The sequence below is a fragment of the Podarcis gaigeae genome (assembly GCF_964106915.1).
Source record: "Podarcis gaigeae genome assembly, chromosome: 1".
In the NCBI taxonomy this organism is placed as follows: Eukaryota; Metazoa; Chordata; class Lepidosauria; order Squamata; family Lacertidae; genus Podarcis; species Podarcis gaigeae.
This window is the reverse complement of record NC_139678.1, coordinates 93634940-93659437: the sequence shown is the minus strand read 5'-3', so window position 1 is coordinate 93659437 and position 24498 is coordinate 93634940. Positions and strand designations below refer to the sequence as shown.

Below are 24498 nucleotides of genomic sequence, written 5' to 3'. Positions count from 1 at the left end.
TCTCTTGATATGGTTTGCAGTTAGGCCAAAAAAAATGAGTGATGTGCCTCAACCTTGCCAATGACTGGCGGCGGACTGTGTGGAGGAAAATACTGTGTTAGGTCATTGTGATGATGCACACAGTTGTGGTTTGTGGCGTTTCCAGCTTCAGCGAGGAGCAGCAATAAGACAAAGGCCCACTCTGAAATGGTTTGTGAATGAAACAAACAACATTCCTATGACAAGTTCAAATATTTGACAAATTGAGCATTTTTATAACCTTTAATAAACTTACATGCGAGGCAAGATTAGAACTAATTTTAAGGAGAGTCGCAGTAGCAGAAATCACATGATAATACAGGCATTTGAAATATGACAAAACCAAAATTAGTTAATGACACAATGGTATAACCTGGCAGCAGAAGAAAGCTAACAATTTTGCGAGTGGCAGCTATTGGGCTGAATATAAAGAGAGAGATTTAAAGACTGCTGTGAACACCTTTTAAGCATCTTCCTAGGCCTAGTGCTGTCTGCCCCCAATGATCTACCTTGAGTTAGCTAAGCACTTTTCTAATTTTGTCCTAGCAGCTGAAAATAATAGCAAGGGATATTGGCTGCTAAGAAGAAGCAATGAATGTTTGTGCGATACTTTAAAGTCCAGCAAATTTATTATGGCAAAAGGTGTGAAGCATTGACTAAGGTGGCAGTATGTATGCCCATATAGATGCAGAGAGAACTGTAAACAGGGATGTGAATTGGCAGTTCAGTCTGACAACTCCATTAGTTCATGTGTACACCATATAAAACAATATTGCTAAGAACAAAAGCCACACCTGTAGTGTGAAAGGGCACCATACTCTATGCATACCCAAACATACAGAATCAAAACTTCTTAGAGCCACCGCTGGAAGCTGCTAAAAAGCCACAGCTTGAGAAGTGTTTTCTTTCCTCTTCTTGATAGCAATGCCCTTCAGCTTTATTTGCCGACTGACATGAGAGTTCAGGTATCTACAAGCAGAGATGGTTGCTTCTCATGTAGTCTGCATAATATGCATATTGGCACTTGGACGTACACATTACTAGAAATGTACTCTCTTCCTTGTTCGCCCTCTTATGCTTTCTCACAGGAGGCTGAACTGTTTTCTAAAGCCTCAGATGTAAGAATCATCCATTACCCTTTAAAAATGTCCCATTCTCTTAAGATTAGGCCTTTGTTTGATGTGCAGATAATTTTCATACTGTGAAGCGCCTCACGTGCTGATTTCTGCCAAAGACACAGAAGTAACCCCAGGCTAGGTATTTTTTCTGGTCATTCGGCAACATTACTCAACAGTCTGTCCCTGATATATCAAAGGACCTCTCTTTTTTCATTTAATTCCCTGCTAACCAGCAAGCGAAGAGAGGGCATAAAGTACTTTCAGAGGAAACTCTTGCGGTGAATACATACGGGCCTTTTCGTTTTAAGAAAAAGCTCGTTGCTAAAAATGTCTCCAGAAATAGGTACATTCTTGCCTGCTAAGTACCTGAGAAAAATGATTTGCCACTGTGCATAGGTAGTGCAGGCTGCTGATCTGAACGGCATAGACAAGTCACTGCAAATAGGCACAACAATCTGAAAAAGTGGATGAGAGGCACAGTGGTGACACTCAGAATTTCCTGAGAACTAGCAAAGATAGTAAGGATGTACCTACATTACAAAGCTCTACTTGGCTGCTTTGTAACTTCTGCTGCTACTGCACCAGCCCACTAACAAAAGCTATTTCTTAACCATCTTTTTTTTTTAGAGCAAACACATCTCCAACTCTATAGAGAGCAGCAGGGAAAGGGACTGGACAGAAGATGCAATTGTAAAGGGCACTGAGCAAAGAGGAGGTTCTCTGCCCTGCTGCAACTGCTATCCCTGGAAGCAACAGTCAATGAGGCTTGTATCCATGTGCAATGCGCAGTTCCACCCAAACTGAGTAGAACATTGAAGAATGTATAGGGAAAGGCAGACATCGGAGACCACCCTTGATATATTTTACCCATTGCCTTTATGAGATGACAGCACACATGGTTCTAACATATTACCCACCCTATTTTAATTTCAGCATTTTCTGTTTAAGTCAGTTCTACCTACACTAAAGTTACCAAGTTGTACAAACCCTGCCTGACTTCAAGCACACTTTCAAAACGCGTGTCACAAGCTTTACTAGATATCAGTCAAAATTATTTGAGTCTTTGGAAGGCATAGCTAAACCAATTAGTCAGAAATTTCAAAAACTAGTAATTTCTAAAAAGCATTTTCAGATTATCGGGGGGAGGGGCAGCACAATGGGTCTTCGGCTGCAAAAGAAATTTATCTTCTGAAAGTAATAAGGTATTCTGGGTAAGCCTGAGAATCATAAAATATGACAAACATGGATGGTTTAGCCGTGTCATCAGTCACGCTGTCGTAAATTTCAACGCCTCCTATGCTTTTTGGTGGTGGAGTAATCAGTCCGTGTTTTCCGGTGCAATAATCCCCAGTAAGAACCCGAGCAAGATACATATATTTGCTACCATTGGCGTCTGGTGTGGAATATGTATCACCTGCAGAATAGCTTGCATGAACAGCAAAATAGGTCCCATTTCCAATCGCTGCAGCTGAGGCCAAAAAAAAAAAGAAACATCTCAGAAAATATTAATGTCTTAGAAAACTAATGCAAGGCATTACAACCATATTTAATCTGCAAAGCTATCTGATACACTAGACAAGCAGCTTATTCTATTAAATAAATGAAAACACACACATTCTAACACCTTCCTATTCTGACAGCCTTTGAAAACTAAGGTCTGATGATGCTGATCACTGGTCTGTGCTCTGAGGGCATTCTGTGTTTTAATTTCTGGTTTTATATGTGTTCTGATGTATTTTCACTATTGTCTTTTAACTAGTTTAATTCTATTTTATAATGATGCTTTTAAATATTGTTAAGTCACCTTGAATCACAACTTGGGAGAAAGGTAGTATATGAATATGTTATATTATTACTATTACTGTTACTACTTTTATTTTATTATTTTATTACTTTTGTCTATTATTACTATTATTACAAGTTCCTGCTTTCGAAGGCAAAAATTTAGGTACATTAACCATTTTTATCCTTAAATAGAAAAATGTCTTGTATAAAAACACATCAACTGGAAGAGGGATTTACTTCGTTTCTTACGTTTATATCTCACTTTTCCTCCATCTGGGAACCAAGATGGCATACATGTTACCCACAGTTCCCACATGGGCACATGTTTTGTTTCTTTATACAATGTGTTCCTTTCCAATACTTCAGCCAACATCTCCTTTTGTTTTTATTTTAAGGCAGAATTCTCCACTGAATCTCTCAAAGGTGTTCCAACTGAAGTCTCTCCACCTCTTTTGCTTCCATGTATGAGCTAATGACCCAGAATCAGGCCCTGCACCACTGTAGCAGCAATGGGAATTCCCACCCCATCATTGCCTCTCAGAAATAATATTTTGTATATAGTCTAAGTATCCTGTTTGCACTTACAATGGTATGAAAGTCTTATTCAAAATAGCAAGACTAATTTCTGAAAAGACATTAAAAGGTATTTGGCTATAAGAAAGCAAGGTTTTTCAAACCTGGAAACCTGTGGCTGTCCAGATGTTGTTGGACTACAACTCCCATTATTACTGACCCGGCTATATTGGCTGAGTCTAATGGGAACAGGAATCCAACAACTTGATGGGGGCAATACGCAGGTTCCCCACTCTGATAATAGAAGGGATCATTCACTACAGTGGTACCTCTGGTTACGTACTTAATTCGTTCTGGAGGTCCGTTCTTAACCTGAAGCTGTTCTTAACCTGAAGCACCACTTTAGCTAATGGGGCCTCCTGCTGCTGCCATGCCGCCGGAACACGATTTCTGTTCTCATCCTGAAGCAAAGTTCTTAACCTGAAGCACTATTTCTGGGTTAGCAGAGTCTGTAGCCTGAAGCGTATGGAACCCGAGGTACCACTTTACTGAATCGTAGGTATTTCTTTATCTGCTTTTTAGAGCGGTTTGCAAATCACACTCGCTATCACATTCCTTTATAAAGTTACCTAATTTCAGATTGACTTACCGTTCTTTCCAGCATAACTGCGATTAAATCCAGTGTGGTTAATGGGGGTCACCGTGGAAGCAGGAGTCCCATGAAATAGAATCTGTTCATTTTTGTTATGGCTGTTCTTCTTATCCATATCCTGCTTTTTGAGTTGGTAGGATTTCCAAAGGTAAGGATTCTGAACCCTCTCAATCTACAAAAATTGCAAAGAAGAGATTAAGAAAAAGAAAAAGACAGTATCTGGTTGTAAAAACAGATTATAGGTCTCGTTGGAACATTAAAAGGGCACAACTACACACTATGTCAACATGCACATACAGTGGTATGTCGGGTTAAGTACTTAACTCATTCCGGAGGTTCCTTCTTAACCTGAAGCTGTTCTTAACCTGAAGCACCACTTTAGCTAATGAGGCCTCCTGCTGCCGCCGCGCCGCCGGAGCACGATTTCTGTTCTCATCCTGAAGCAAAGTTCTTAACCCAAGGTACTATTTCTGGGTTAGTGGAGTCTGTAACCTGAAGCGTATGTTACCTGAAGCGTATGTAACCCGAGGTACCACTGTATTCCAAACCCCATGCTTGATAACATAAAGGGGTGGCATTTACAGGGAAACAGCAACAGAAGGGAACAAGAAAGTAAAAGACCCCTGGACAGTTAAGTCCAGTCAAAGGCGACTATGGGATTGTGGCACTCATCTCGCTTCAAGCCGAAGGAGCTGGTGTTTGTCCACAGATAGTTTTCCAGGTCATGTGGTCAACCGGACACTGTGATGGAAGCCAGAGTGCACGGAAACGCCATTTACCTTCCTGCCGCAACGGTACCTATTTATCTAATTGCATTGGTGTGCTTTCAAACTGCTAGGTTGGCAGAAGCTGGGACTGAGCAACGGGAGCTCACCCCGTCGCACGGATTTGAACCGCTAACCTTCTGATCGGCAAGCCCAAGAAGATCAGCAGTTTAGCCCACAGCGCCACCCGCTCCCTACCACTAATCCCCACTACCAACCTTCTTCACCAAGCAGGCCTGTCATCATCCAAGTGTTACAGAGGAAAATCAGTAGGTGGGGAATGCTTAAGAAACACACCTGCTGCTTCTCCCTGAAAGAGGTGCCATTATTCAGCAAACACAAGGCTGAGAAGCCTGGTTTGCAAGCTTAACCCATCACTAAGCTCAGTAGCTTGATTTTATGTGAACGGAAATAATGCTCCTATTCCCAGCTTCAGAGACAATGTGGAGGGCAAATGACAGTTATTCCATATAACTGAATGTAAATAGGAATTGTAGCTGGAGGAAAGGGGATATCCTAACTATGACAGCTTTTACGCATGCACACTCTTCAGTTGCATGGACATATTATGTGTCTGGATATTACACGAGGATCTGACTACGTTGTACAGCATTTCGATACAACTCAATGATGCATGCTTGTAAGGGGAACATGCTCCCCAAGCTTGTTGCCTCTAACATACCGCACCTTTTCTATTTTGTTTGCAGGGCAGCTACTCCGGAATTTCTTTTCAACTTCTTTGTATTCTGCTGTTGCAGGTTGCAGCAAAACCATCTTGACACGATGTCCCTTCATATCTTCCCATTGTGTAGGGACAGGTACTGACGGTCCGCCTGCAAAGGGTGAACACATTTGGATTTTTGTGTGCTGAAGGAGCCATCCGCTCTGGTCCCTCCCCTCCCCTTCCCTTGGGTCAACACCCTTCACCCCCACCCTGAGAGGCAAAAAGAGTGAAAACATGAACACACAAACTTTTTTCCAAGTGATCTAAGTAAAAGTTGGACCCGGTAAAATTAATCTGAGGCTTAGAAAATACAAACAGTTGAAAGAGGAAATAGGAAAGAGTGGCACTCTTGCAGCTTCCTCCTTCTGCTCTATGGATTTTTCAAAGGAGAAAAAAAGTAAATGCCCTCACCACTGTATGTCCAAGGGAACAGTGAGAATGAGGGCTGAGAGGCCTTGGAGGTGCCGAGGGAAGACTTTACGGGTACAGCCTCAATCCACTGGTGACCCGACATTGACATTACAAATTAAAGATGTGCATAAGTACAGTGGTACCTCGGGTTAAGTACTTAATTCGTTCTGGAGAGCCGTTCTTAACCTGAAGCACCACTTTAGCTCATGGGGCCTCCTGCTGCCGCTGGAGCACAATTTCTGTTCTCATCCTGAAGCAAAGTTCTTAACCTGAAGCACTATTTCTGGGTTAGCGGAGTCTGTAACCTGAAGCATCTGTAACCTGAAACGTATGGAACCAGAGGGACCGCTGTATAGAGGTTTGTTTTGTTTTAAGCTCTGGAGTTTGGGAATTTGGGCTATGAAGGCATCTACTGTTTCATGCCATCAACTGCCACCACATCCCTTCCAGCTGATTCTTGCTGTTACTTCCTGAGGGAGGTATTTTGGTGAGGTCACATTCACCAACCAAGTAGCAAGGAACCTCAAGCCTAGTGACCAAATGCCACACTCCATGCCCTCAGAACTCTCCCCAGGCCACACCCTCTCCTTCCAGGCCACACCCCGCTTCCCATTCCAAATGTTTTTGCTAGGATAGAAAGTGGTCCTTAAGCTCTGATAAGGCCTCTTGACTCTCTGGAGGGAGGATAGGGAGGAATAGGTGAGTGAGTGCAGAAACTAGACCACTGGACAGAGGTAAAAGTTACATACATTTGTTGCTTTGCCCACTCTTGCTTTTGGTGATGCCAAACCAGCATGTGGCCCCCAGAAGGGAAAACAATCTTTGAGGTGAAAAAGTTCCCCATCCCTGCACTATTGGGAATCCAACAAACCCAAAAGGAATACAGGCACTAACCTAGGCCTTGATTAGTTAAGCCCCTCATTACCTTCCTCCTTTACAATGCGCTTAATGTTTACAGTTTTTCCTTGGCCATCCACAGCACACATTTTTCTGGTGTCTGCTGTGTAGCTCCTTCCGAGAATTTGGACCTTAGTGTTTTTCTTACTCATTCTAGCATCTTCCAAATGAAGATTGCTTAACTTGTCAAAAGGCGCAAAATCATTCCCTTTTGTGGAATATTGCCACTCGACCAAATTATGAGCAAGTTCTGCCTTGGATTGCTCTTCTCGGTCACGTTTAATTTTCTTGACCAGGTCATCAATTTGTGAGTAGGCTTCCAGGACATCACGAGGAATGCCCGATACGAGAATGAAAGGTGGAGATTGCTTTCTTTCCAGCTGAATGGCAATATGCAGTCTTTTCTGGAGGTTGTTCAGTTCCTTAATTTCTTCATCACCAAATAAATCTATTGATTCATCAGAGATAAGCTTTTCTGTCTGTTCCCGAAGAATCATTTTCTTTAACCAGGACTCGGCCTCCTGAACATTTTCTTTGCTTTCACCACAGACTTCAAACACGGCAACCTCCACCTTGGTTTCCACAACCAACTGACGTTTCTTTCCAGGGGTTTTTTTCTTACCAGAGATAAAATCTGCATAGAAAGAGACGTTCTGTTAAATATGCCAAACAAATATTACAAGACATTGTGCCAGGAATATGAAGGATATAACCTTCTGCACTTACCTTTAATTATAGAAAACACAGATTTAGAGGTAGGTAATGCAGCACCTTCTTTCTTTTTCATAGAGGCATAAAAAGCATTCTGCATATGCGGCTGGAAAATAACTATTTTGATCATCTGCAAATATTGCAGTGGTACTTTGCCCACAAAGTCAGCAACTGCACCAATCATGTCATCAGCTGCATCTGCTGGGTTCTTCCCTGCCTGGCCTGTATACAACACAACAGAGAAGAATAAATGCATTATGCACAAAATGGAGAGGGGCTGCTCATCTCACAAAAGAAAACAGAAACAGGTGTTAGTGTAAGTGTCTGCACTTTCATTTTAAAATATAGAAGGTCCTATTTCCTTCCACCGGTTCAACATGGCTGACAAGTAATAATCACCTGAGCAAAGAAGTAAACCCCATAGCTCCTTCCTTCCCCCGCATCTGATGTTAAAAAAGAGCACCTTAATGAGGCGAAACAAATGCCCATCACAAGTTCCATATGGCCAGCAGACAGGTTAGACCACAAGTCTCCCTGCTCTCCCCACAGAAAACATTCTTCCAAATTACTGTACTTTTCCGTGTATAAGATGCCTCCATGTATAAGATGCTCCCTATTTTGGGGGACAGAAATTTCAGGAAATTTCACCACTACCCATTCATGCAGCAACCAATAACACGTATAATAGTTGTTGACAGCTGCGGCAGCAACAAATCAAACGTCCACCCTATGCGCTACCAAGGTATAAGACGACCCCCACTTTTTACCATGATTTTTAAGGAAATAAACCTAGTCTTATACACGGAAAAGTATGGTAACCAGAATGCAAGTGTGCAAGCCCTTATGGCTGCAGCAACCCTCTGCCATTTCTGGAACGAGGAGGTGGGAAAGCACAGCAGAAAAGCAATGGTGCCAAACAGAATGAAAGGAAAAGGAAGGATGTTGCCACCTAGTCCTCCCTACACAAGGCTCCCGTGCCTTGGACAGAGGCAGAAATTCAAAATGTGAAGTTGTTTCCACCAGTGCATTTCCATGCTACGAAAAGGTTTTAACGCTGAAGTTCTGCCTGTCGTACAGTTCTTGGAGGGCACAGGAACAAAGCGTGGGTGGGGTGAAGTTGGCAGCCCTAATTTATTTATTGTATTGCATTGTATTTTTAATTATAATCTTCTATGTTTAAGAGACTATGGTGTTTTTCCATTAATTATGCTGCTTTAAATGTGGACCTTTGTTGTCATCAGTTATTTGTTATTTGGATATTCTGTTGGTATTTCAAGATCCCAGCATTGCCTGCATGATCGAGCAATATTGAACATGTGGCTCTTGGTGGATATGAACTGTGCAGGTGATCCTTAAGGTATCCTGCACCCAAGTTGGTTAAAGTTTTATGAATTAATGCAAGAACCTCGAACCTGGCCTGGCAGTGTATGGGCAGCCAGCCCACTAGCATTGCCGTTGAAATCTATTCCAGGAACTCAAATGCCTTAACGACAGTGACCTAAGAATAGGTGAAACTTTCCACTAGAATTCTGCCCTTCACTCCTTAAATGAAACCTTATTTGCAAACCTGTTCCAATTGCAGGGAAGACAACAGATGTATACTTCTTTGCTTCACATTCATGGAGCACTAGGGAGATCTGATTTTTGGTATCAGAATTGGGCGCAAGGTGGATTATTTTCTTACAGACCAGATTGCCAGCTTGTGTTGTTATAAATCCATTGTGAGACTGTGAGCCTAAAAAAAGAAAGAAAAAAGGATGACAACCTGTATATTCATACTTAACTAGGAATCTCTTTCTGGCAACTGTCTGCCCTTCATTGTCTCAAGCAAAGCGGGTTTTCTCTGCACATTGCCCATATTTTGGGGGGTCCCGTTGCATGCTGGGTAGATACCTCCAATACATTTTCCGGCTATGTGCACAGAGAACATACATTTCATTTTGTACCAGGCTCACTCACATTCAGTGCCAGGAGTTAGGAAAGGTCAGAAGCTGCCAAAGAGAGATCGGAAGCGGTCCACAGCAAAACACATAGTGTGAGATTGAGCCTGGCCATCCCACCCACCTGCCACAAAGTCAGTTGGAATTTGTGTACCACTGGGTTTGGGAGTCATTTAGAAGCTGCTTCCAAGTGTCTCTAAAGCACACAGAAACTGAGAGGTTGCTTCCCAACCCCACCAAATCCTTTGTGAATGTTAAGAGAATTTGCGGAAGGAAAAGGCAATGACCGCAAATAACATTGGCTTCCAATGTCGATCAAAACGTATGGTGTATGGTGGGCCCTGTGTTATTACAGACATCTCTTAGCATTTGATTGACTTCAGGTTTTCTAGCCAAAAGAAGAGTATGCCAAGAGATCCCTGGCAAATCTGCTGAAAATTGCCTAAGTCACCAGACTTTTGAAAATGGCTATCCTTGGCCTGCCACAAAATAGCAGAAAACTGGGATCCAAAAGCATTGCATGCATAGATAAAACTTACTTTTCATTAAAAGCTATGCCCTACAGCACAAATATTTGGTAATAGATCACCCTATTGTGTACCTAGATGGTTTTTTCAGCTGCATGCTATTGCACACTGGTTTATGTTTTTGAAAGAGAAGAGAAGAGAAACAAGTGTATAATATCCAGAGCTCTGTGTAAGAAGGATATGAGATGCCCCATCCAGATCATATTTAGGGAATTGAGAATGGTTGTCCCTGATGCATAAGGTACACTTTCTCCTCTGTCAGCAGATGCCCCCCAAAAGTCAGGCCAACTCAAGTGTGGGTACCATCATACACACTGCATCCCTCCCCATTATACTTTTTAAGTATTATGCAGTAGGCAACAGTATTCTGCTTCTCGTGCTAGCATGCAACATCCTTCTAGTTGGGAATGTGCCAATGCACATCTTGTGATAACTAGAATCTTGCCAGCACCGAGAAACTACAGGTTACAACTGCATATTATACAGCATAACGATTCATCTAGCCCCAATAACCCCACTCCCTATAATAGCTGATTAGGAAACAATCAAATCTACAATGAGCCATAAGCAGTTCCTCTCTATGAAAGAACTTTAAATATTATTATCTAACTGAATGGGACCGTTTGTTGTGTCATACCATGTAGCGCACACTCTGCTACAACTTGAGGTCCGCCACCTTCCAAAATTGCTTTGGAGACACCTTCAAAAATCAGAGGGAGACAGTTTATTACTGTAGGTAATAAAAGCTATTGAAAACTCAGCTCACTTTTGCAAGTAACACCAACAAATGCTTAAAATTACATCTCTATAACTTACATGTCAAACTTGTCAAACAGAAATCACATTAGACATTGCATTATAGGTATACTATAGTTTGAACCAGTGTAGTATAGTGACGCTAGATAAAATCCATCTTCTAATACCATTTTACAGCTATCTGAGTGGATGTCGCAAACATACACACACGTATCCAGCAACGTGTTTGCATATTAAAATGCTTTTTCCTATTTCCCAGTTAAATCATCATCAACATAAATTCAGGACAATAGATAAATTAACTGAAATTCAGTACCTGATTGGGAATCAAATGTTGCATTTGTTAAGTTTACAATTACATCTGTATTTTCCTTTGTGATGTCTCCTGTTACTATCTGAAATAGAACTGATCCAATCTGCATTTCATGAATTCCCAAACTAGGGGTTGAAACAGGCCCAAAGAAACCTGAGAGTGAACAAAGAAGCAGGAGAATTTAACCAATGCAGAAAACTGTTCATTTTGCTACAAAAGATGAAGGTTGAAGCAACACAAAGATCAGTAACCAGGAACTAACACAATTTTTAAAAATGTTAATACAGTGGAACATCGGTTCCCAAACACCTCCGTTGTCACACGTTTCGGTTCTCAAACGCCAGAAACCCAGAAGTAAATGCTTCTGTTTCTGAACATTTTTCGGAACCCGAATGTGCGACGCGGCTTCTGCTGAGTGCACGAAGCTCTTGCAACCAATGGGAAGCCACGCCTCGGTTTTTGAAAGTTTCGGAAGCCGAACAGGCTTCCGGAACAGATTTTGTTCGAGAACTGAGGTAGCACTGTAGCAGCTTCTGAAGAGAGGTATTTTGGAGTGGGGAAGTAGGAGCCAACAATTCTTTCATGTTTCCCTGACTGAAGCTCCTCTTAGCTCCCTAAGAGGTAGGCAATTTCAAAAGAGGAAAGGGAAATGGGGTTAAAATCCCTCCCCCAGAGCCACAGTCCAAATTCATTTTCACATGTAGCTGTTTATTCATCATCAAAGAGGGCCGGAGAGATCAGAATTCGGCTGCAACTTAACAAGTCAACTTGCCTGTACTGTCTCCATCACTCGGGGGAACACCCATGGAAATTCCAGAAGCTTGAGAGAACACTTGTAAGAAGACCTAGAAAGAAAACCAAAGCGTTACCCACAAGGTTTCTGAGACCCGACTCTCCCCCCCCCCCCCATGTAGGAACAGAACACAGTTCTAGAACTGGAGACAAAACATGACTTAATATTATGAAGTATAGTATTTGCAAACCAACATTTGGAACAAGACAGGAAAGCAATCACATTACCTGTTTGTTGTCTTTATCATTTGGATGCAAGAGAAACCGAACTTCCTGAAGGGACTTCAAATTCTTCCTGCTACTGAACTGAAGCACCTCCTCAAACATTAATTTAGCAACTTCAGATTTTGGAAAGTGAAAACCTCCTGTTCCAAGCGCTGGGAAGGAGACAGAGCTCAACGACAGCCGTTCAGTGTTCTCCAGGCATTCTCTCACAATATCCTTAAGCTTCTGTAAAATATACACCCAGGTATCTTCAGATATGATTTTTAGCCATTCAAGCCAGAACATCTGCCTCCTCCTTGTGTGCATTATCAATATACCATTAAGGGCATGTTCAAACCCTGTGCCAAGCTAGGTACCCCAACCTTAACTCATAATACTCCATTATGAGCACTTCAGTTCTAGTAGCCAGAGGTGGGCTGTGGAAAAGGTGCTTCAAGCAACACTGGAAAGGTTCATGGGAAACTGCCATATATTTAGACCACTGGTCCGCCTAGCTCAGCATGGCCCACACTACCAGGCTAGCAGTTTTGGGGTGCTTCTGGGTGCATCTCTGTCACCAAAGGCTCAGGTAGCTTCTGTGGCTAAAAGTGCCTTTCACCAACTGTAATTAATGCATCTGTTTGGCCACAGTAGTCCATGCACCAGATGCTTCAAGACTGGATTACTGCAATGTGCTCTATTATGTGGGGCTTCCCTTGCAATTCACCTGGAAGCTGCAGTTAGCGCAGATTGATGTACTATTGCTGACAGGATTGCTGTACATAATTGCTGACAGGATTGAGGCCTTGCCAGCAAACAGTACCTGTGCTCAAGAGATCTGCAGGTTGCCCATTTGCTAGGGCCAAGTTCAAGGTGTTGCTATTAGTACAGTGGTACCTTGGTTTTCAAACTTAATCCATTCCGGGAGTCCGTTCGACTCCCAAATCATTCGAAAACTAAGGAGCAGCTTCTGATTGGCTGCAGGAGCTTCCTGCACTCAAGCAGAAGCCGCGTCAGATGTTCCAAAAAAAATGTTTGCAAACTGGAACACTTACTTCTGGGTTTGCGGTGTTTGGGAGTCAGTATGTTTGGCAACTAAGCCGTTCAGGAACCAAAGTTTGATTGTATATAAATCCCCAAAACAACTCAGGACCAGTTTACTTGCGAGATCGTCTTAGCTGGGGCTGTTGTGAGTCCCCGGGGTGGGGTGGGAGAACATATGACTTGTGTATTTTACATTCCACTACAATTAATGTGGTCAAGGGTATGAAGCAATTACCTGAATTGCAGGTCCTTTTCCGGCATCCCATTGGGGAATGATGGCATGGAGCACAATGGAACAGGCCAGGTTATATCCGCCTGTTTGGATCACACAGCTGCCCTGAGCACCTTGGTTTTGGATTGCTTGATCAAACTGGGCTTGGAGCATTGGTCCTGCCTTCTGCAGCACAGCCTTGGAAAGTGGACCCACACCAAGCTTCAGATCAGTTCCAATACTGCTCACGACAACGTCGGTCTGTAACCATAACACTCATAAAAATACTTGAAGGGGGTTACATATATCAAGCCACAGATAGTCATGCCTTGCTTGTAAATTTTCCAGGGGCGTCTGACCACTCTTGGATCACAGACAAGAGCCAGCAAGACATTATTATGTTGTCATCGGTCACAGATGACCATCGTGAATTATTATTCAGTAGTCCAATTTGAGCAGGAATATCCGCAACAAGCAAACCATCATATTTGTAAACACTAGGTTTTTAATCATCATCATCATGCAAAGCTATTTTTTATTTGTGGATGAGATCACTGAACACCATGCACTTATTTTGTATTGGTTAGCATAAAATAAATGCAATTTGTAGTCTTTTGTTCCCTATCCCCAGGTCATATGGGCTGCTTTTTTTCTAAACCAAACATAGTAAAGCTAATCTCTGATTCCAAGTCATCATCTCTTTAAGGAAAACAGCCTTGTAAATAATGGAACATAAGGATGACATTTTGGTTTTTGGAGCAAATAGGCATGTTTGCAAAACAGAAGAACTGTTATTATTACATCCACCCTGACAACAACCTACTCTAATGGCTACAATATGCCATCTGCGCTTTGAGGAGGAAGAAGAGGGCAAAGGGAGGCAGGTACAGACAACTTCAGGCCCTGCTCCAGTCAGAGTGACTCCTCCCTCAGCCAACCTCCCTCAGCCAACCTCAAACGTTATATCACTTGTTTTAGCCCTTTAAAATTGTAAGCCACCTTCTGTGCCTTGGCAGAAAGGCAGTATATAAATGCAATGGATAATAAAACAGTATGCTTCTTTCAAGCCTAATTTCAGCACATAGAGGATATCCTCTGGGTACCATGGAAAGCTTCTGAATGTGTGCCTCCAGGAGCCATGTTGGACAACCCAGTTTAAAAATCTCCTAGGGGTAACCAGTATGGTGCCCTTTAAATTTTGTTGAACTCTCAAGCGGCGCATGTCCACTGGTCAGAGCTGCAGGGACTTGTATGTGGAGGGCACTCTGCTGGCCACACCTGTTTTAACAAGAGCTTTACAATTCAAATTAATTTGTAATTGTCTATTTAAAAACAAAAAGAGAAGTTCAACATGCATTTGGAAAAATGCTTTGTGGGTCATTTCACATGCTTACCGTTGCATCTTCAATGCCTTTTTCCTCAAGTATGAGTTTCACACCTTCAGCAGAAGTCACCACATGAACGTTCTCTCCCATTTCCTTGGGCTGATTGAGCAGTAATTTGGGTTTGGGCAGTAATTTGGTTTTGGGTGACCCCTCTCCGAATATTTCATTCAAAGCATCAGCAAGAGCCTGGACTGTATTATCTGACACATCCACAAGGCAGATCTGTTTCAGGCAGCCACTCTCAGTGGTTTCTTCCAAGTGTTCCTTAATGGATGTTACAATGGTATGGGCACACTCTTCTAATGGAAACCCAAAAATCCCAGAGCTTATGGCAGGGATGGCTATGGAGCGATGGTTATATGTTTCTGCCAGATTTAAGCTTCGCTTCACAGCCTCCTTTAACAGTCGTGTACATTTTTCTTTTTCTGAACTGTTCCACCTCGGCCCAACTGCATGGATCACTTCTTTACATGGCAGGTTCCAAGCGTGTGTTCTAATTGCACGGCCAGGCTTCAAACGTCCATGCTTCCTGACTAGGTCATCACACTCACTTTGCAGCTGTGGGCCGGCTGCTTTTAAGAGAGCATCTGCAAGGCCACCAATGTGCTTCAGGTCTTCATTAGATGCATTGACCACAACGTCAACTGAGGAACGGGTCAAGTCACCCTTATAAGCCTCTACCACAACACCATGTTTTAAAATTATTTTAGCGTGAGGGTGCCCTAGTTTTTCATCAAAGTTTCCTTTATCTTCTCCTTCTTTCTGCAACCTGATCAAACAGTGAAAGGTTTGCTTTGCTTCAGTAATGTAGGTAAGTTCCCGGGTTTTGAAGAAATTTTTCACTCCCGGTTTATCAAACGACACGATAACAAAATGCAGTAAAGCCAGCTCTTGTTCAACCACAGCAGCTGCTTTCATCACATCTGCTCTAGCCCCACTCAGGACAATATTCTTCTCCTGAGCTTGCTGCCCAAAATTGATTTTCAGGCCATTCTTCCTCAGATTCTGCCAAACGTTGCCCTTTTCCTTCTCCATAAACTGCACAACGGCCACAGCCTTGGCAGGGATTACTTTTCGAATTTGTGTGTTTTTTTCAATGAAGTCAGAAAGCACCTGATAAACATCTACTACAGCTTTTGTATAACCAGCAATGGTTACTTTGGCCTCTTCTTCCAAAGTGAGGCAAACATCAATTACGAAAGCTACCTCAACAGAATTGTGCTTCTTATGCAATCGCTCAGTGAGTTCTTTCCATTCCCTTTTGTTGACGAGTTCGCGGTTCATCAAAGTAATAGATTTATGAGCTAGGTTTCTCATCATTTGCTCCTCTGCTTTCAAGAGACTGTCATCAAGATATCCGAATAATGCTACAGAATCATACTGAAGTTCATAGCAGGCATTAATTTTATTTGCACCAAATATGATCACTGTTACCTTTCTGCTATTTGCATGCTGTAGGAATTGAAATATTGCAGGGGGGGCGTTGACTTTTTTCTCCTTTATGTTATACAGCTTCTCCTGTAGGGCACATTTCATCTTATAGACTTCCGCAACCATTCCACTCAGCTGCACCATCTCAGCTGATGTATCGTAAGAGAACTTTAGGTCTGGGTTCTCTTTATAGACATTCTCTTCAAGCAAAACTTGATGCAGAACAGCATACTTCCCCGGGGTGACTGCCAAAGTTTCACGTATAGTTTGCTTAGCTCTTTCTGCATCTTTGGTCAAATTTTCCATGTATTCGTTTATCGATTTCTTCACACCGTCCACAGTAAATACAAAACCGGCGAGGGTAACTGTTTCTTTGGAAACATCCCAAATTGCCAAAACATCCTTTATCAAATTGTTTTCTATGGTAGGCCATGCTGCTGGGATGGTATTGCATTGAACAGCCTTGAACTTGGACATGATGCGTGTAAACTCCATAGAAATTTTATCATTCCAAGTCTTGATCAGTTCCCTCATTGACCTTCCTTGTTTAGATAAGGCAGCTGAAGGGTGTATCACAACCTCTGGCTGTTTGCAAGTCGCCTGAGGCCACGTTAGCTCACTGTGACACTTTGCCATTTCTTGATTTATTTCTTGGACCAGGCCGTCCTTCCCCTGTAGAAACTGCCAGATATAAGGATCTAAGGGGACTCTGACGGGGTCTGGCATCTTGATTTCAGCCCTCTCCTTTCCATACAAAACCATATCTAAAGAATCGTAGTATGGATAAACTGAAACTGGTTGATTGTCAAAAAAATGCTGCTTTTCCAATGTTGCCTGCACAGCTAAAATAGGGGGGGGGGGGAGGAAAAAATTAAAATAAAACACACTTAATATTCTACCAAATCCCTCAAATGCATAGACCACTCAAAGATGGCTGCCTCAGAAATGACTTGAAAGTATACCCAATGGCTTGTAATCCTTACAGAAACAGTTCATGCTTTGTTTCCTTACAGTGAAAGCATGGAAAAGCAAAGTGAGCACAACTGGCTCAACTATAAACCACAGTTCCTAGATAACTGTGAGATGAACACAACCTTTTTATTGCCTTTCGTGCTGCTTTTGTTCACAAACTCTCTCCTTTGTTCTCCTAAACACGACTGTTAGCAACTTGGTAGTGAAAGAAACACTCATGCTCAAAGGTTATATTTCTGTGACTGAGCAGCGGACTGAGCAGGTTCTGATTCTCAGCTCATATTAAATCCTTTTCTTGGATTAGCTGAAATTAAACCATTTTGTTGGGTTAGCTGAAAGCACTGCTGCTGGTGAGGGGACTTAATAACTGATTCCCCTCCCCACCTTCCCTTGCAGTTCTAGTATGAGTCAGTAAGAAACCAGGAAACTATTATCATGAAATGTTCTAGAAATATGTAGCCACTGATAGAAGATGAAGTTTCGAGAAATAAATCAACTGGGATAGGGGGAACTACTGTCTCTCTCACTCTCTTATAAGCAATGTACCCTCCCAGTACGTTTCCGAGTACAATTCAAAGTGTTGGAGCTGACCTTTAAAGCCCTAAACGGCCCTGGTCCAGTATACCTGAAGGAGCGTCTCCACCACCATCGTTCTGCCCAGACACTGAAGTCCAGCTCCGAGGGCCTTCTGGCGGTTCCCTCACTGCGAGAAGTGAGGTTACAGGGCAGAGGGCCTTCTTGGTAGTGGTGCCCGCCCTGTGGAATGCCCTCCCATCAGATGTCAAGGCAATAAGCAGCTATCTTACTTTTAAAAGACATCTGAAGGCAACCCTGTATCAGGAAGTTTTTAATGTTTGATATTTTTTCACATTTTTATTCTGTTGGGAGCTGCCTAGAGCGGCTGGGGAAACCCAGTCAGATGGGCAGGGTATAAATAATAAATCATTGTTATTATTATGCAATGTTCTCTGCTCAAAAGCTGAAAGAAAGCACTGAGTTGTTCTTAATAGATCACAACTGAACGAGAAAGCACTTCTCTGTGTCAGAGGCTGTGGTAAACAGAACACTCTGGCTCAACAGATTCAGCACACAGGCCTAATCCAAAGTGGAGGAACGATTCCAGTGGTATATTATTCTATGGGGGGGGGGCAAAGAGATGCAGCTGCCAACGCACAACTGTGACCCTTAAAGTGTGCTTCCAGTAGTACAGAGGCAAAGGAGAGCAGGCTGGCGTGCAACAGAGCTGAAGACTGCTGGATGGGCCACACAGTTGAGTTCTCCACAGGAAAGATACCCGCAGGTGAAAAGAAAGCCTCAGGTGCTTCAAAGCAGCTCCAGGGCTCTTTGCAAGCCCTGCGTGATGCTTTGAAGTCCAGACACAAAGTGCTTTGTGCATGCTTTCAAGGGCCCAATCACCTGACATCATTGCAAGGTGAGATGATGGACACGCAAGCAGCCCCACCCACTTGTCAACTTTAGCCCATGAGGATAGGATCTGATAAGGACCTGGTCCTCCTGGCCAAAAAAGGTACCCCATCCCTGCCATAATACATGCTTGGGGGTGCCCTGGAAGGCTTGGAAGGTTAAAACTTTCCAGGCCTATGGTTCATCACCATTCTAGTGCTACCTCCCCTGCTGATCCTGCCATTTGGATTATCAATACAGTACAGTTCTTCCCTTGACTTGTGAATGACAGTTGTGATTATTTTATGACCTTAAAATCCACCAACGCCTCAATCTTCAAGAAGCCATTAACAGAGCTCCTGCTTTTGAGCCATCCCACTTTTGTTTTGTTTTTTCAGTCACCTACAAAAATAGAATACACTACCTTGGTGGTCACAAAAAGTAACGATGGCTGAATTCTCCTCAGGTGACATTTGAATACTAGACACTTGTCCTCCTCCATGCTTTGAACTTTCAAAATAGAGAATTAAATAATCTTTGGGCACTCCTGACGGGATATTTTCAACTTTGATCGTCTGCGTCAATTCAAGAAGCTTGGCAGTAATTTTGAATTCTTTAAACCTGATGCTCCTGTGACACTGGGATACAAAATTTGCAGCATCTGAAAAGAAAAGGCAAAAGTCTTATCAGGCAATTATTTCTTGCTCTACTGTGATCATTCACAGATGTTACTGTCATTCACAGTTGTTGTTGTTGTTGTTATTGCTCAAAATTGGTTTGGCGCATGGGACGGGGGGATAGGAATCTTAAGAAATTTCAGGTAAGTTTAGCTTTAAAGACAAAACAGCTGAGGTCACCAACAGGAGCAATTATTATGCCCCACCACCAAAAAGACCCTGCCAGATAATGCTACATCATAGCGCAACGCTGTTTCCATTCTACCCAGAATTACAAAGGGGCTGAGGGCAACCAAGCTGGTGCCTCTAGCAGCAGCAAAGCCTTCTTTTTTCTGGAAGAAAAGGAAAAACCTTCAGCCACTTCATCTTTAGAAGAGCTAGCCAATCCCTACAGATTTTTTGAATTCGACTGTCCCTGAGTGGACCTGCAGCCTTACAACTTTACTCAGTGAGTCTCAGATTCCTCAGTGCTATCCTTTGTTCCTCTTTAAAGAGCAACCGCAGACAGTGCAAAGAAATCAGGAACCAAGGCATGACCAAGACAAGATAAGAATAAGAGTAAGAATTTATTATTTATACTTCGCCCATCTGCCATGAACAGAGTAATCTAAAACTGAAAGTTGGGAGGGGAAAGGGGCTGGATGAGCATCTGTGGGCGTACTGCGTACACCTGCGTACACCTGCAGCGTAGTGACAAGCAAAGACTTTTACACTGAAATGGAAAGGAGTGGACTAACCATTAATTAAGTATTCAGAGGAACGGAAATGGGAAAGTGTGCAGTTTGGAATACTTCTGGAAAGAAACTGTGTAGCAAACATGTGTTTACACCAGCTTTCCTCAACCTGGAATACAACTCCCATCACCCCCAGCCTGTATAGCCCAATGGCCAGGTATGATTAAGATTACAGACCAATGTATGGGGAGGGCACCAAGTTGGGAAAGGCCATTTACATAAACTTTTAACTACAGTTAGGATCAAGCTTTTATCTTGAATGCTCCAAAAACAGACCAGTAACCTGAGAAGCCGAGAGTATGTGAACTTCACAGGTATTTTAATGGAATTGTTTTAAAAGGAATCAACGCCAACAATTCTCCCAATGTGAAATTGTCAAGCAACATGAAGTTACCATTTCTTACCGATACTTTGCTGAAAGGTTATCACTGCAGCATTTCTCTCACTTATCAGTTCAATCTCAAAATCACTTCCTTCTGAGAGTCCACTGATATTCTCTACCAGCAGATTTAAGACATCAGGCTTCTCGAAATATTCCTCAACATTTTCAAGAATGACACGGGAAGAGGTGTGGGATTTGGTGAGATTATCCTCCTTGTGACAGGGAGTTTCATGTGTCGATCTGTTTGCTTTGATGCCCTCTTTTTGCAAGTCTCGCTGCACATCTGATTTGAGAAAAAAACGATTAAAATATGCAACTACTCAGTGTTTGTCAGCATAGACAGAACAGTGTGCCAACTATTTTTCTGGGATTTAACCTTAATCTACATCCTCTTCTTTTTTGTGTAAGGTGGTGTTAAATACTGTTCCAGCAGCCATTAATATGCTTCTACCCAAGCCCATAATGTTTACTGAGGGAACTATGCTCACAGCAAACCAGAATAAATCACCAAATTACTGGGCAGAAGCTAACTAAAGGAAGAAAAAGAAACTTACTGTATTGATCTGTGATTGTTAGTAAATAAACCCTGAAAAAAGCATGTCTCTTGAAGAGTCAGAAATTAAGTAAGAAATTAATGTGTTTGTGGTATGCAGTGCTATTTTTCTAGAAAAAGAGGTACTGGAACTCACCATGAATGCCTCCCTCGTTCTCTTAGAATGGCAATGGCGCTCACCTGAGAGGTGCCGGAATGAGTTCCAGCAAGTTCCAGCTGAAAAAAAGCCCTGATGGAATGTATTTGTAGGTATTTCGTGTTATTATTTATACAGTAGACTACCCTGTGATCTTCAGATGAAGGGCGGTACAGAAATTAAATGAATGAATGAATGAATGAATACTAATAATAATAATTCATCTGGGCTGCAGATTTTATTTTATTTTTTACATGGAAGAAACTGGCGAAGCACAAAATTTTTCTATCCTTGCTCTGAAAGTGGGAGGTCCCATTCCACCCACCCACCATTTTTTTATTGCTCTGGGAATGTTCCAATTGTTTCTTTCCAGGCTACAAGTTCCCAGAACAAAAAAGGCACCCCCATTTTGTTGCAGTCCTAGCTGTCTGTGGAGCTGCTTTTGCATCTTGCTTCCTTATTTTTGAGAACCATCACCAGAGAAATAGTGTGTGTGTGTGTCACAAAGAATGTGGTCCGAGCCCCAGAAGACAGGGTGAGTATCATCATTACATATATATAAATCATTGGCTTAGAAGTAGGAAGAGAGAATGGTGGCCTCAGTGAGCTTGCCTGGGCTTTCTTTCTGTAAAAACAGAACAAAAAATACCCACCACACCTTTGGGTAAAAAAGCCCACCCACCCCTGCCCCTGGCATGATAATGATACTGAAAGAGAACCACCATACCAGTCTCTTCTGCCACGTCTTCTCCCCTGGAAGCCTAAAAAGAGAACAACAGTATATTGATTTGTTGCTTTGGTGAACATCTTGGCTTCAGAGCTCTAGATTCCACCAGGTCAAATATTGCCTTAATACCTGATGATGATCAGTTTCCTTCTTAGGCACATTCTCTTTGGCCGTTTTTTCATGCTGTGTGACCACCAGCTTCAATGTTCCTTTTCCCTCTAGGTCAAGTTCATGGGTCTCTTTGGAAAGAACCCTTTGCCTCACTGAAACAAAAAAATAAATTACTGTCATCATAATAACAGAGTGACCACCATGCTGGCTTACTGCTCCTTGGTTAGGCATGGGAGAACCTGCAACCATCCAGATGCCAGACTACAACTCCCATCATCCACATGGAACATGGGCCATCCTAACTGGAGCTGATAGGGGCCAGAGGCTAGAAGGTCTTTGGCTCCCTGTCGCTGTAGAGATTCTGGAAATGTTCGTGGCTATGTTCAGGCAGCAAAGAGAAAGGACCAAGCGGTTTTGTTTGCAGTCAGTTTCATAATGACTAAGCGATCCCTCTCCACGCCAAAATAAATAAGGTGTGTATCTTCTTTAATTCCACAGTTAGTATTTGGACTCATGACTGATGTGAGCCAGCCTTCCTGTTTTGAGTGACCAGACACCGAAGGTCAAACATCAGTTTCAATGGAATTTGGGTGATAAATCCTGATCTGGGGATAGAATTATTTAATCTAACAGGGATGCAATCAACTCCACCACATGATAAAATTCTGAACTCAACAGGCACAGAACTAATGGAATTATATTGGTGTGGGGATATGTAGTCATACCTAGTCTGAAACCTCTTTGACTTCCAATTATTTTGTTTTGCTTATTTCTCTATGTATCTTGTGGCTAACGCCCCAGTTTCCTTCCTTTTGTGGTTCTTTATCTCTTTCTCCTCCTTCAATTTGCTGAGTACGGGCTATTCAGAAAGTGAAGGTGGTTATTGGTACATTTGTTTGTTTTTCATTTTAATTAACAGAACTGTTTTATGTATGTCTACATAACGACGAAAGAGGGGACACATTTTCAGCCTTTGTTCCTTAGCGAGCACAAAGATGTCCCAGAGGATAATATCCCTCCCCTCACACCAGCTGCCCCACATAATCCATATTTCCCTTGTGCTGTACTACTCCTGTCTAGTAGAGCCAGTGGCGTAGCGTGGGGGGTGCAGGGGGGGCGGCCGCACCGGGCGCAACATCTGGGGGTTAGGGGGTGCAAATCCATGGGTTAGGGGGTGCAAATCCACGGGTTAGAGGGTGCAAATTACTTGCCTTGCCCCGGGTGCTGACAACCCACGCTATGCCACTGAGTAGAGCTGTTTCTATCTCACAGGCCACTTGCTGGACTCTTGCCCCTGGTTAATCACAAGACAGCTTCTGTCAGGATTGCCAGGGGTTTCACTTTTACGTTATTAGGCTTAGCTACAGACTTAGGGGGACGCGGGTGGCGCTGTGGGTTAAACCACAGAGCCTAGGACTTGCTGATCAGAAGGTCGGCGGTTTGAATCCCCATGACAGAGTGAGCTCCCGTTGCTCGGTCCCTGCTCCTGCCAACTTAGCAGTTCGAAAGCACGTCAAAGTGCAAGTAGATAAATAGGTACCGCTCTGGCGGGAAGGTAACGGCGTTTCCGTGCGCTGCTCTGATTCACCAGAAGCGACTTAGTCATGCTGGCCACATGACCCGGAAGCTGAACGCCGGCTCCCTCGGCCAATAAAGCGAGATGAGCGCTGCAACCCTAGAGTCGGCCACGACTGGACCTAATGGTCAGGGGTCCCTTTACCTTTACTTTTTACAGACTTAGGGAGTAGGTTTAAGATTGCAACCCAAGGAATAAGACCCAATAGACACAGTGAGGAGCTTCAGTTTACACAGAATGGCGCTGTTAAAGCAGTTTACCGTGACTAAACCGGAAGCCCCTATTTTGGTGTCTCCTATGCGGGAACGCCCTTCTTTTTAATATTTATTAAAGGCACATAACAACTTGCCCCCCTTCCCTCCCAAGAAAGCAGCAAAGCTACTTTCTGGAATCGTCCTGCAAATGCATCGAGGGGGAGCACCAGTCCCAGGAAAAGAAGGGGAATTCCCCCCCCCCCCCTCTTACCTTCTTCCTTAGCAAAGCAAACCAAGACCTGCCCGGATTGCAGCTGGATCTCACACTCTCCGCCTCCCGACTTCTTCCGGCTCTGGAAGTAGAGCAAAAGTTTGTTTCTCAGCTGTTTGGGGGGTTCTGGGGTCCCCCAATCCGCCTGCACCCGCACGGCGAATGGAGACAAGGGCCTCCTCCCCTCCGCCATGTTGCCGAGAGTGGCCGAGGAGCCGCCACTTTCATTTTCGTTTTCCTATATGGGCGCCGCTCCCGAGCCTTTTCTTGGCTGTGACGCGATATTGGGGAAAAGGGAAGGGCCGGTGGGTGGTTCCCTCCGCCTCCAACCCGACCCTGGCCACCCCTTCCTTGCCTCCGGTGTTTTCCAGGAAGAAACCCGAGCAAACCAGTGACAGCTGGAGTGTAAAGTAGAATCAGATATTTGGCTGCTAAAAAGGCTAAAAAGGAGAGAGGCAAAAAACAGCCGACCAAAGCGGAGGCTGGTGCCCCAAAACGGTAACTGGAGAGCTGTATCATAGATGGGTATGATTAACACTACGTTGGAGCAGAGTTTTCGACGTCC

General features: G+C 43.2%; 1 protein-coding gene across 1 annotated transcript; it reads right to left on the bottom strand.

Moving 5' to 3' along the window:
• Positions 1–247: 247 nt before the first annotated feature.
• PARP14 (poly(ADP-ribose) polymerase family member 14) lies at positions 248–24234 on the bottom strand. The gene is made up of 17 exons (XM_083702243.1): positions 23934–24234; positions 21911–22044; positions 21782–21815; positions 20388–20648; positions 18997–19233; positions 14775–17038; positions 13405–13641; positions 12150–12371; positions 11902–11974; positions 11133–11282; positions 10698–10760; positions 9161–9328; positions 7609–7815; positions 6911–7516; positions 5538–5683; positions 4084–4258; positions 248–2604 (listed from the first exon to the last, which is right to left on the bottom strand). The coding sequence occupies exons 1-17, from the start codon at positions 24124–24126 to the stop codon at positions 2318–2320; spliced, it is 5457 nt and encodes a 1818-aa protein (XP_083558369.1). The 5' UTR covers positions 24127–24234; the 3' UTR covers positions 248–2317.
• Between the last annotated feature and the right edge of the window lie 264 nt (positions 24235–24498).

Excerpts from the sequence above, each read along its gene's own strand:
- PARP14 (XM_083702243.1), bottom strand. The coding sequence starts at position 24,126 with ATGGCGGAGGGGAGGAGGCCCTTGTCTCCATTCGCCGTGCGGGTGCAG. Across the intron at positions 22,045-23,933 it reads TTGCTTTGCTAAGGAAGAAG|TGAGGCAAAGGGTTCTTTCC; the intron begins GTAAGAGGGGGG and ends TTTTTGTTTCAG. Across the intron at positions 21,816-21,910 it reads AGGAAACTGATCATCATCAG|GCTTCCAGGGGAGAAGACGT; the intron begins GTATTAAGGCAA and ends TTCTCTTTTTAG.